The sequence below is a fragment of the Andrena cerasifolii genome, chromosome 1 (assembly GCF_050908995.1).
Source record: "Andrena cerasifolii isolate SP2316 chromosome 1, iyAndCera1_principal, whole genome shotgun sequence".
Lineage (NCBI taxonomy): Eukaryota > Metazoa > Arthropoda > Insecta > Hymenoptera > Andrenidae > Andrena > Andrena cerasifolii.
In genome coordinates, this window is record NC_135118.1 from 29,204,987 (window position 1) to 29,217,050 (window position 12,064).

The following is a 12,064-nucleotide window of genomic DNA, read 5'->3' on the forward strand; positions in this document are numbered from 1 at the left end:
GGTCCTCTGCGTACTAGTCAGCCGCCTAATCTACTCCGCCAAAGCCGTCCCGCCGAGTTCTCTTATTCCGGGCTCCCTCTTATGGGGATTCCTGAACCCACAATACAAGTAGCTCGCAATTGTGTCGGTGGTTATGAAAGTGGTGTAAGTCATGTGTTTTTTATTTCGAGATATTTAGAGTGTTACGTATGGACGTATTAAAAAATATTTTTCCATTATCAAACAAAATATTTCACAACATATATGCTCTTGTAATGTCAAACTTATCTATCATTGTAAAAATTTATGAGTATGTGATTTTTAAACCATTGAAGGTCTCCAAAATTACAAAAGTGCTCATTATGAAAATGACACTATCATGTCATTGCTTAGTTGACGGCTATTTTGCAACAATTCTTTCATAATATTGAAATACAAATCAATATGACATAAAAGAAGGAAAATCTTAATTTGTTTGGTTTTTATACTTACACGAGCACTTACTTACACTTTCATAATAATCAGCACAATTAAAGATCTCTCACAGACTCTTCTGCTTCTCATCCCGTCCTCTTAGATCTCCCAAGAAACGTCACTACTGCTTGGTGTACCTTTAGATCTTCCTGCAAACCTCACTACTGCTTGGTACACCCTTAGATCTTCCTAGAAACCTCACTACTGCTTGGTACACCCTTAGATCTTCCTAGAAACCTCACTACTGCTTGGTATACCCTTAGATCTTCCTAGAAACCTCTGGCACACCTACACCCTTATCGTCACTTGCCCATACCACCCATTAAATTTTAAATTCCTCCTTTCCCTCCCTCTTCCACGTCCCACCACCTAATCCACCCTTCCCTCAATTCCCCCTTACCTTCCCACACCATATACCCTCTACCACTACGAAAAAGCTAATCACCTTGCTGCAAATATCGAGGCTCGACGGTTACCAGCGTCTGTGAATAAACGCGCGGCACGATCGGTCCGTCCAGCGAGCGTCCACGTCCGGATGCAACAAACGATCGACAGATGTAACCGGTGCCTCGACCTCGCCGATGACGCGAGTCATTAATTACCGGAAACGTGACCCGTTCGCCAGGGACACGCGCGGTACGGCTCATGTGCATCGGGTGCAGCAAGAAGATATCGTCGTATCACGAGCATCACGAGAGACCGTCGAGAGACCAGCGATGGGCGCCCTGCCTTAGAGCCTCTCTGGCCAATCACTTTCTCCGAACGTCAGGAACACGTCTGCGACACTGTTCTCATCTGCAGGGGCGAGCTTTTCCCTCGCGACGAGCTGAACCCTCGAAATCCATCTAAATCCTATTATACCATCGAGCCGACGACCTGGATCCAAGTTGGATATTATTACAGGACAGTAAAATGTGAACCGAAGCCTTAATCCTTTTGATACTTGAGAGTGAATCGCTGAGCGTACCACCACGTGCGGAAATCCTGTAGTTCTATGTGCTAACCATATCTGTCGAACGCCTGCAGGGCGTCCAACGCACAGGGTGCGTCGGATGTACACGCAAACTTTTTGAAATCTAATTAAACATAGTACCTGACGAATAGTTCCATTAGATAGGGGGATGATACTGCTGATTTATGACTGATTCGTTCAAAATTCTAAACCTGTACGAGCTGAAGCAATGACCTCGATTCAAGGAAGAGTGTTACAAAGAATTTTGCAGTGCCTCAAAGTGCACGTCAGTGGAAAAAGTGTCCGATTAATGTGCTCCGCGGTTTCGTGAAAGCATCCGTGAAAACGGCTGCTTTCTCCGAAGGTTACTGCGATTTCGACGATTCTTATCAGAACTAAACCGACAATCGTTCGGACCTCGAGTTTCACGACGGTTTCCGGAATCGACGGCGCGCGAAAAGAGCTCGTTAAAGTTTCTTAGGTCTTCAGGGATCGTATAAAGATTATTTAGTGGCCGATAACGAGAAACGAATGCATCGCGCCGATTTCACCCTTCGTCCATCGAGGTCGACGTGTCCTCTCTCGTTCTCTTAATGGCAATTACGATTCCCAAGGTACGGAGGCTGGTCAGGCTCCTTGAATGCCAATCGAGCAATTTCCGCGGATAAGAAGTGGATAAAATGCGGTCGTGGGGGGCCGAGAAAAACGTGTCGGGTCGTGACACCACGTTAATTGGCGAGAATAAGGCGATCATAGGCGCACTGGACGGTTATCCTACGAAAGTTAACGCAGATAGATCGCGAGAAAGACCACCATCTTCGTCGATAAGAAAATCCAGAACTGGCTTAGAACTGAAGCTTGCTCTAGAATTGAAACTGGAATCACACCTTCAGGGCAACAGAGTCGAATTAAAATTTTCCATAACAGCTCTCACGATTTTTCACCTGTTTCACTGACAGGCACATGGGATTCCTATCACAGTTCAGAGGAACAATAATTTCTGAAGATAAAATAAATATCGAAATAAAGATTGGTGGTGGGGATAACTTGAAAAGTTTGAATCTCTCCACAATTATTATCACGCAGTTTTATACGTATAAAAAAAGATGTAGCTTTTGTTTAAACTTCTTACCGATATCTCTCACTGTTCTCGAGATATTCCACGAAGAAAAGCAGCATTCTTCACCCCCTAAAACCGCACTATGGCACCAACAAATAATAGCTTTGTATTACGGATGAAGTGCTCTATTTACATACAAAGTTGCATAATTTTCTGAATTTTCGGGTCACCTAACTTCTTAATTACAAAAACCGTGGGTGGCAGGTTGTTTTATTTAATAACCGAACCTATCAATCTAAGCTCAGAAACTGGAATTGCAATTAGTCAGAATGAAACTGTACCCAACTTGTAACGCACAGTGGAAATACACAGGCTCTGAAAGAGTTCTGCGCAGCAGGAGCACGTATGTAATCTCAGACCACAGTTCACAGCAATGCTTCAGGAACATGCATTCTCCAGCAATTGAATCAGACACAGTGACTCACGATCAGTCTTCGCACGCAACAATGCAGCGTTTACGCGATACAAGGTGCCACTGAGAGGCACGAGGAATTCTCCATTCCCTTGGACAGATTTGCAAGAGGGCTGGAAACCTTTAGTTAGCCAGAATGGGTACATTAGACACGCGATAATCGATCGGTAGGCGCGGTAGACCGCAGGCAGCGTGTCGCGAGCGCGCGTGCTCGGTAAACCGCGAAATTTAATTGCTTATTAGCCGCACGGCCGGCGTGCCATTGAATCGGCGTGGGTTGCCATTGAATCGCGGCGGAACTCGGCGACCTTGAAAGCTGATCTCGCCAGGGATCGTCGCCGAGCAGGACGCGGAGGGACACGTAACGCGCTCGACTCCTCAATCGGCCGAAGGCAGCTCGATACGGCGATGGCCGGGCGCGCGAGGGCGCCGCGACGCGCACCGAAACACGCTGTAAAACATATATTTAACGGTAGTCGAGTACCGTAGCGAGAGGATTGTAATCTTATACGTTCCAAGTGGTGGGTATCGGGTGTTGCTGTTTCGAACTACGGGGGAATTATTAATGACGAGACGTTTTCGAGAGATCCTCGAACGGGGCCTCTGCTCGCGAGCCGTAAAAATACCCCGAAGGGGGCCCTGCAATCGCGCCACTCACGTATCGCGGCTTGTATACGCAGGTATAGGGATGAGGAAGCAACGAGGAGGGAAGTTGGTAGCCCCTTCGGTGTCTTCCTTTGAGTCAAGTCTCTGGAGTTATGCTTGGTTTAGATAGTTTTTGGGTATTATTATTATTATTATTATTAAGGGGAAACCCTTTAGTGTACAGAGATACAAAATTATTACCATTACTATATAGAAAGATAAAAATAAGAGAAAGAAATAAAAAATATATATATAAAATAATAACATAAAATAAAATAAAATAAAATAACAAAGATAAATTAACATGAGATAATAATAGATAACAAAAACATAACATAACATAAACTTTTTAAATACTACTAATAATACATATAACAGTCCGCCTGTTTATGCCTAATCACGGAGCAAGAGAAAATTTTTTTTTGTGGGACCAAATAGTGGCAGAACTTTTAGACACCCCAGGACCTTACACCACTAATACTCCCTGACCTGCTCAGAGATTATGTTAGACACTGTATCTCTAAAAGGTACAATAATTCTCACTTCTGTTCAATACCTGTGACCCTAAAACAAGCAGTGCAGTGTCTTGCAGAGGTACAGTGACGTTTCATACTTGATCTTGACTAACACTTTGCGCGGGCGTGTTTGACACCGAGGGTGTCCACCTGCTGCATAGCTTTGGCGTATTTCCACGTTTATGCTTTCTGGCAAGCATCGGGGGTATTGTTTGAAGCACAGGGCGAGTTAAGCAAAACTTTCCCAGCAGTATCAATGGTTCAGAGAGGCTTGACCGACTCGGAGGCTGTGAGTCCCCACGGGCTAACCCGTGGCGACGGATAGATCGGTTCCTTGCCCGTGTACACAGTCGAAAACGATAAGAATCAAGGAAGATTAACCGTGTCGGGCGTTAAGCAGCGTTCGTGCGAAGGTGAACTCGTAGCCTCGTTCTCGATCGATCGGCCGAGCGACGTCTTTGTCGAGAGACATCGACAGCGGTGCCGTGATTACCAGTCGACCGAATACCGCTTCGGTCGTTTCGGTTCGCACGAGCATAACCCGGAAATCGGCTGACACGGGACCGAGGGGTCCGTGAACGTTGACACCTTATTATCGGCGCGCCTCGGGCCCGCGATCATCGGCAAGAAATTGCTCTCTCGCGCTCTCTGCGCCCAGGCGAAAGTCACCGAGGAGAAAAGAATGGCCCGCTAAACTATATTCCGATCGGAAGTCACGCGGAATAATCCCGGCCTGGTTGTCTCTCTCGTCCAATGGATCGGTTGCGCGATTCGATCGGCCGCTCGCCATCGACCAGGCCCCGCCATGGTTCAATGAAGAAACGATCCTTTATTCGACGCTCCGCGGCCCCACGTAACCAGCTTATTCAATATCTTCCATATTTAAACAGCCTCTGAGCGATGCTAATAATGAAACTAGAAAGGCACCGGGAAATTTCGAAGTCGGAACGACGCGAAGGCACCTAAAACCTAAAGGCACCATATGAATCTTCTCTATGGGGTTCTGCGATTTTCGGGTGGAGTTTAGGGAGTTTAAATATAAGAATTGTTCAATTCTTTATGCTAAATATATCACGCTAACAAAAGTAATATTAAGTTATATTTAAAAAAAAAAACGAAAAATCGCGATAACTTGAAGGCTCAATTTCATTCCTTCAGAATGAATTTCCGTAGATAAAAAGAATTTCTCCCTGCATATTCCTTATATTATTTACGTCCACACGAAGTTTCATTAAAATTAAAATTTTCGGGTTACCGAAGTTTCATTAAAGCCAGAATTCTCGGGTTACCGAAGTTTCATTAAAGCCAGAATTTTCGGGATACCGGAGTATCATTAAAGTCAGAATTTTCGGGTTACCGAAGTTTCATTAGAGTCAGAATTTTCATATTACCGAAGTTTCATTATAATCAGAATTTTCGGGTTACCGAAGTTTCATTAAAGTCGGAATTTTCGGGTTACCAAAGTTTCATTAAAGTCAGAATTTTCATATTACCGAAGTTTTAATATAATCAGAATTTTTATGTTCCCGAAGTTTCATGAAAGTCGGAATTTTCATATTACCGAAGTTTCATTAAAATCAAAATTTAACAGTTGCCGAAGTTTCATTAAAGTCGGAATTTTCATATTACCGAAGTTTCATTAAAATCAAAATTTAACGGTTGCCGAAGTTCCATTAAAGCCAGAATTTTCATATTACCGAAGTTTTATTATAATCAGTATTTTCATATTACCGAAGTTTCATTAAAGTCGGAATATTCATATTACCGAAGTTTCATTAAAGTCGGAATTTTCATATTACCGAAGTTTCATTAAAATCAAAATTTTAGGGTTACCGAAGTTCCTTTAAAGCCAGAATTTTCGAGTTGCCAAAGTCCCCTTGCCAATCATGTCTACAGCGAACAAAAAAATCCCCCCAAATAGGACCCACATCCTCTTCAGGCTCATATCAGCTTCCAGCAGTACCACAAAACTATGCCGACTCTGAGCATCGCTATACCTCGCACCGAATACTCATTGAAGGTAAAGGAAGAGGCGAGCACGTGTGCAAGTACGTTTGCTCGCGGTCCCGCGATCGTAAGTATGCAGGGGGCCAGGGGTGCGCGACGCGGGGGCCGTTTAATGGCGACGGTGGTGGCAGCGGCGGCGTAAAACCATCATTACCGCCAATTACAATAAATCCCGCGCCGTATTCCGCTTATCGTTTGCCGCGCAAGAGAGGCGCGGCTTAATCTATAATCCGACGCGGAGGCTAACGGGCCCCGTAGGTATGCGTGCGCAGCTGAAAAGACCGCGGGGCCCGGACGGCAAGGGGGGGAGGGACACGTGCGTGCGCGGCCGTGCACCGAGCAACACGGATCGCCCGATCATTTTCCCTGGCTACACTTTCACGACTGATGATCGGGTAGCGTTTCAGCGGCGATCGACACTGTCGACCGGCCAGATTTACGCCACCCCGTGTGCGTACGTGCCGAGCCACGGTCGACCCACTGAGAACGATCTAACGCCTGGTGCGAACGCACCCACCTATCACCTGTGGCTAATGGCGGCACTTTACACGTGCTTCGAGATTTTTCAACAAACGGCCAACACGCTGTTTTCAGATAGCTCGAGCGTTTAGATTCGAAAACAGCACCGGGTGCGTGGCTAACTTCGAGTTTTTGAGACGGAGGAGTTCAAATGCGGCCGCAGTCGCGATTACGTTTGTGAATGGGAAAATGTTGTTGATCACGTTTATTCTGATAAAATAAATAATATCAGCATTAGTTTTAGTAGCCGGCAGTTTAGTAGAGGAGTAGTGAAGTTATGTGGACATTCTCCACCTTATTAACTGATTTGATTCTTGATTCCTGCAAGTTAATATTGCTAAGTAGTTCAGGAAGAGTGTAATAGGAAGGATAATAAATTTGAAGGCTTTCCTGACGTTAGAGACTGTCGAGTATAAGATTTGTAGAATATTTCGAGGGTTAATGAGTTTTGCTACTTGACTGAAGCTGCCTCTAGATCGTTTGCGTCCCATCGCTATCTGTGGCACTCGCGTGCACGCGCCAAACACACTTTCCGCAGGCACCATCCGCCCTGAGACAAGTGGAATGAACTTCGCCGTGCTTCGCCACTTCCTGGAGTTTCTTCGCGAGCTGGATATTTACGCGACATTCCTCTAACCGATGCTATTTCGCGGGCTTGTTACACGGAAGCACTGCTCCTTTTTCGCTGTTGAAGAATTCAATTCTTCAGGAGCTTTAGTACCTTATAGTACCTTATTTTAGTACCTTATTTCTGACCGTAATCTCCTTTTTTTATTCTTTTGTAACCACAATGCTTTCTTCAGTAAAGCAGATTTATATCATCCCTAATGCGTGTAATTCACTGTGACATTTTCGAAGAAGTCTTGAAATAAAAGTAAAAATCCCTTTTTATCGTTTTTTAAAGATCTGAGTCCCAAAGTTTGCTACTGCACTACTGAAACTCGGAGAAACTTCCATATTTCATGATGAAAGTAACCGAGGCAGTGCATACTTCTAAGGGAGACTTCAGAAAGGAGAGGTTTGCCAAGTTACTTGAAAAATTGCGATAGTATAGATCTTGGAACCCCGACAGTTTACCCCCAAAGTTTTCGAATCTGCTTTCCAACAGCAGCTTCTTGCGAAGTTGGCGACGCGTCTCCGTCGTATCGAGAATCCGCCAAACTCGTTCCACCGTCGATGCACGACGTCTATAAACTGCACGTGGGGGACTCTTGAGCGACCGTACAACCGACTGTGGTCCAGATAGATCACATCTGATATAATTAATGAGCACGACCTGCAATTCCCATACACACCTCTGGCTCCACGGGACCGCCTTAACAAGTACCTCGACGAACCCAGCCTAACCTGGGCCAAACGGGGTAGCCGTGCCCGCTACGGAACTATTCTACTTGCTGAGAGACATTGTGTATTACGTAGCTGAGCTTTCCTGTGCGACCAGCGAGCTGCTTGCGTTTCGTCTAAAGATTATTTTACCAGAATGATAATTCTGGAGAAGGAGCACTATGAGTCTATATCCAAGACCAAGAAGTACTGAGTACAACTTCAAGTACAACATAAAAACTTCAAGATTCTTGAGACAAATTCATGTCACACAACTGTGGAACTTTAAATTCTGAAATTTCTGCAGATTTATTGAAGTTCAGGCTTAGAGCGTGAAAAACAGCCAACTCAAGCTCTCGTGCCACATAAATTATTGGTCCCCATATAATTTATTTAGATCTACAGTGCTACCTCTTCCCATGCCACTTTGTATCCTTAGATTAGTGTGCAATAAAGACGATTTATTTATTACCATTTACTGTTGAATTTCCGAACGCAATAGTTTCACCTAATTGCACGAACCCTGGGCCTTAGCTTTCCCTATTTCCATCCTCGCAGCAGCATCTCGCCGTATCATGCGCCATAAAATCCTCGGCCCATAAATCTTTGACAGCCGATTAAGCGAACCCCGGCTATACGACCGCCGCGACCCCCTTTCTCATACGCAATCTTCCACTCTCATTGTACGCGGTTCGAGCGCAATAATTAAATACGGTTTAGTTCGAGTCGGAACACTTGTTTGGCCTCGGGGCTTACGACTGTTCGCCAGTGTCACGACGAATAGCGAGGCGAGCCGTTCTGCTGCAGCACCGGGGAACATCAGTCGCAAGTTCAACCGTACTGCGGTCGTGCCACAGGCATCGCTAACCACTGAACACGCTGATGTCGTTTGTCACGTGGTCCGTGGTAACCTCGCGTGCGAAGTAGGGCTGCGATTGCACAATTTTTCTCTGTTCAAGGCATTCCATATGCACTGCATTAAATTAGGATGTTAGATTCGAATTGGGGTCGACCTCGAACATTTGAATACTCGACCGGCGAATAGGATTTATAATAAATATTTTGTTACATCAACTAATTTTGATACAATTTCAATTTCTAATCTCGAGATTAACGTTATTTATTTAATAAACCCTGATACAAAAGGTAAAAAAAAAGAATTTGTCACCTGAGTTTTCAAATATTCTGGAATTATAGTTGTGTGATAATGCTTCGAAGGGTTGACACCCCTTTGAAGTTCACCACAGAAATGGTCTTCCCTAATTTTCCGTTTAGATAAAAGTCACTGAGCTCTGAAGCTAGAATTGTATTAAAAAGTTTCCACTGCTTGAATATTTGAGAAATATTCGTAATGTTCGAGTACTTGTGAAATATTAGAAGCGTCTCAACGCCAGCTCGAGTTCCACGAATCATGCCCCACCCTTCCCAGCCCCTGTGTATTGTTATCGATAAGGCATGATCGATAAACGAGACAAATTCGCGGCAATCTCGACGACGCTACGCCCACGCGAATTTCAGGCGGGAGACAACGATCGAGGGAACACGGACGACCTCGCGTGTCCGCGCCACGTGGCCCTTATAAATCCACCGATAACCGCGAGTCTTTTCCCGTGTCGCTCGCCAACTTCAGCGGAATCTCTTGGGTTTCGCTTTCAAGTACACAGGGACCACGGCCTGAGGCCCAAAACTGAGAAATCGAGAATCTTCTTGGCGAGTTTCTTGCAATCGACGGGTATGTGGGGGAAACGAGAGAGAAAGGAAGTTCCAGTTGGTTTGGAACAATTCTTCTGTGGGTCACTCGAGGGATGACAAGCGAGGAAGTATTACCACTCACCTGGCAGATAAATGGTCCATCTTGACCCACGATGAATATCAAACTACACGTGTTACTTGTTACTAACAGTGGCGGACTGGATCTAAAAATATTGGTTGCCGGGAGACAAGGGAGGCCCACCCACAACTATAAGATTATCGTTTAATTTTTATAAGAAATAAATAAAAATTTCAAAAAATAGTGGCAGAAAACTATAAGTAAAATTTTTGTGAAATAAATTTATATTTTCTAGTAATTAGAGTGTTTAAAGCGGCCCACAGTTCCCACTTGCCATCGGGCAAGCTGACACCTCAACAACTCCGCCACTGGTTACTAAATAAGTAGTATTACTTCTTGAAAAACTGTGGGTTTAGGATAATACCAAAAAGGGAACCAAATTTAAAAGTTTATCCCGAGGTGTATATACTTTAAATTATGGGGCGAATCTTCCAATCTAGGGTCAGTGACGAAGAACGTGAAGCTTTGAAGGTGAAAAGTAAGTAATTACAAGGTACCTACTTGCGCACAGCTGTTTTAAATGTAAGAGATATTTAAAGCTAGAAGTAGGTAGTTCCACTTCAGATATATTGATGCAAAGTCAACAGTGATAAAGGGAAACAAAGCTGGCACTTTGTGCCTCATGAAAACTGAACTAAGCAACGACTAAGTGATCAAACCACTATTATAACCAAACTCTTCCAAATGTCCTGAATTTCTAACCTTCTGTAATCCATCGCAACCAACAAAAAGCTACAAATAAAATGTCACCTCTTTCCTTTTCCCCCAATTCTCGCCCGTCGAAAAAGAAACACAAGCACCATCTATACCCAAAGTTGTACCGCTCAGCCAGGCGAAAGAGCGAGTGTAAATCACAAGAAACTGAGTGCCGTAAATTATAAGCCCAGAAGGGGGAAGTGGAAGAAAGAAACGGAGCCGCACGTTTTCCCCCTATCGGTGGAAATTACGTTTTAATCATCGGTACAAGTGCATTAAGCCAGGGGGCATAAATTACCAACAATAAGCTCGCCACCGTCGCCACGCACGTGCACGCGCCTGTGTATCTTGTGCTGCAATTTGCTTTACTGCCGCGCGACGCGGTAACCGTTTGCGGTTTGTATTCAAATGGGCCCAGCACGCTCCTTTTATCCACCGCCCGGCGCGGTACCGTTAAATTCAATACTACCTCGGCCAGGAGCTCGAGGATCGATGTTATCGGGCCGCTGTTATCACGGGAAATCTCCCCGCGTTATGAGTAATTCCTGTGTTTGCTCAGCGGCCGTAAACCTGCCGCGGCTCTCACCCGGTAGGTAAACAGGTAAACAAAGGGGTCTACTCACCCCGAGCAGCGACAGGGCTGGCAGCGTGTCGCCATCCGCCTCGTCTTCGCGGTCCCGCGGCTCTTCCTCCTTCCCCTCGGCAATGGCGGCCGGCGAAGCCGCGCCGAACACCGTTTCCACCACTTCCGCTATCAGCGTGTCGTTCGAGTCGCACTTGTTCAAGTTCGTGTCCTCGGTGGTCAGCGTCTCGAGCGAGACCACGTCGTTCCTCTCGCGTTCCGCTTTCCCAGGCGCGGAGTCCTCGTCGATCGCGGTGGAGTCCCTGGCATCCTCGTACAGGGACGTTCGGCTTCTCCTCAGGTCGTTCCTGCGGTCCTCGTCGAGCAACCTTGCTAGTGCTTCGTCCGCAGTGACCTCGTGGCTGTCTTCGCAGGGATTCGTTGGGGGATTTTTGTCAGGCCGAGGAGTTGTATTGTCTTCAGCTTCCTGCGACACCGGAGCTGATGTTCCTTCAGTTCTCGCGGTGCTTTCGCTTGGAAGGTCTGACTGTTTCTCGGATTGAATTGTGTCCTCTGGGTGGAGTTCAGACTCGTTGAGGAACCAGGAGGTGCAGTGTTCCTGGCGCTTCTTCTCCGTGGCACTTTCATCGCCTTTGGAGAGGGCGCCCTTGCACTTTCGTAGGTAGCTCTTCACCTTTTTCGTTTTACTCTTCCGGGTCTCTTGGCTTCTGGGGAGGGTGCCACTCTCTGTTGGCTCGGTAGTGTCAGGTGGAGCTGCGTCTGCGGTGATCCTTGTGTTCTCGACGTCCTGTGGGCCCTTGGGCTTAGCATCAGGGACGTCGTCGAAGAAGGTGCATGAGTCCTGATGGTCGGGGGCTAGGGTCCAGGTTTCCTCTTTCTCAGGCACCCGACGCTCTGCCGGGATCACCTGCGACAAACGATTGGAGTTGGGTTAGAGAATATGCTTCTGGGGTTACAGTGATGGTCAGTTGTGGGGTGAAAGAATATCATTCGCGTGTAGAAGTACAA

General features: G+C 45.9%; 1 protein-coding gene across 3 annotated transcripts in view; it reads right to left on the reverse strand.

Annotated features, from left to right (window-relative positions):
* Positions 1-12,064, reverse strand: part of LOC143374237 (puratrophin-1) — a 464,976-nt gene that overhangs the window by 393,644 nt on the left and 59,268 nt on the right. For all 3 annotated transcript variants that reach the window (XM_076822217.1, XM_076822208.1, XM_076822226.1), the window contains exon 2: positions 11,097-11,963. In XM_076822217.1, the coding sequence (XP_076678332.1) occupies positions 11,097-11,963 (867 nt within the window). The remainder of the gene's footprint in view (positions 1-11,096; positions 11,964-12,064) is intronic.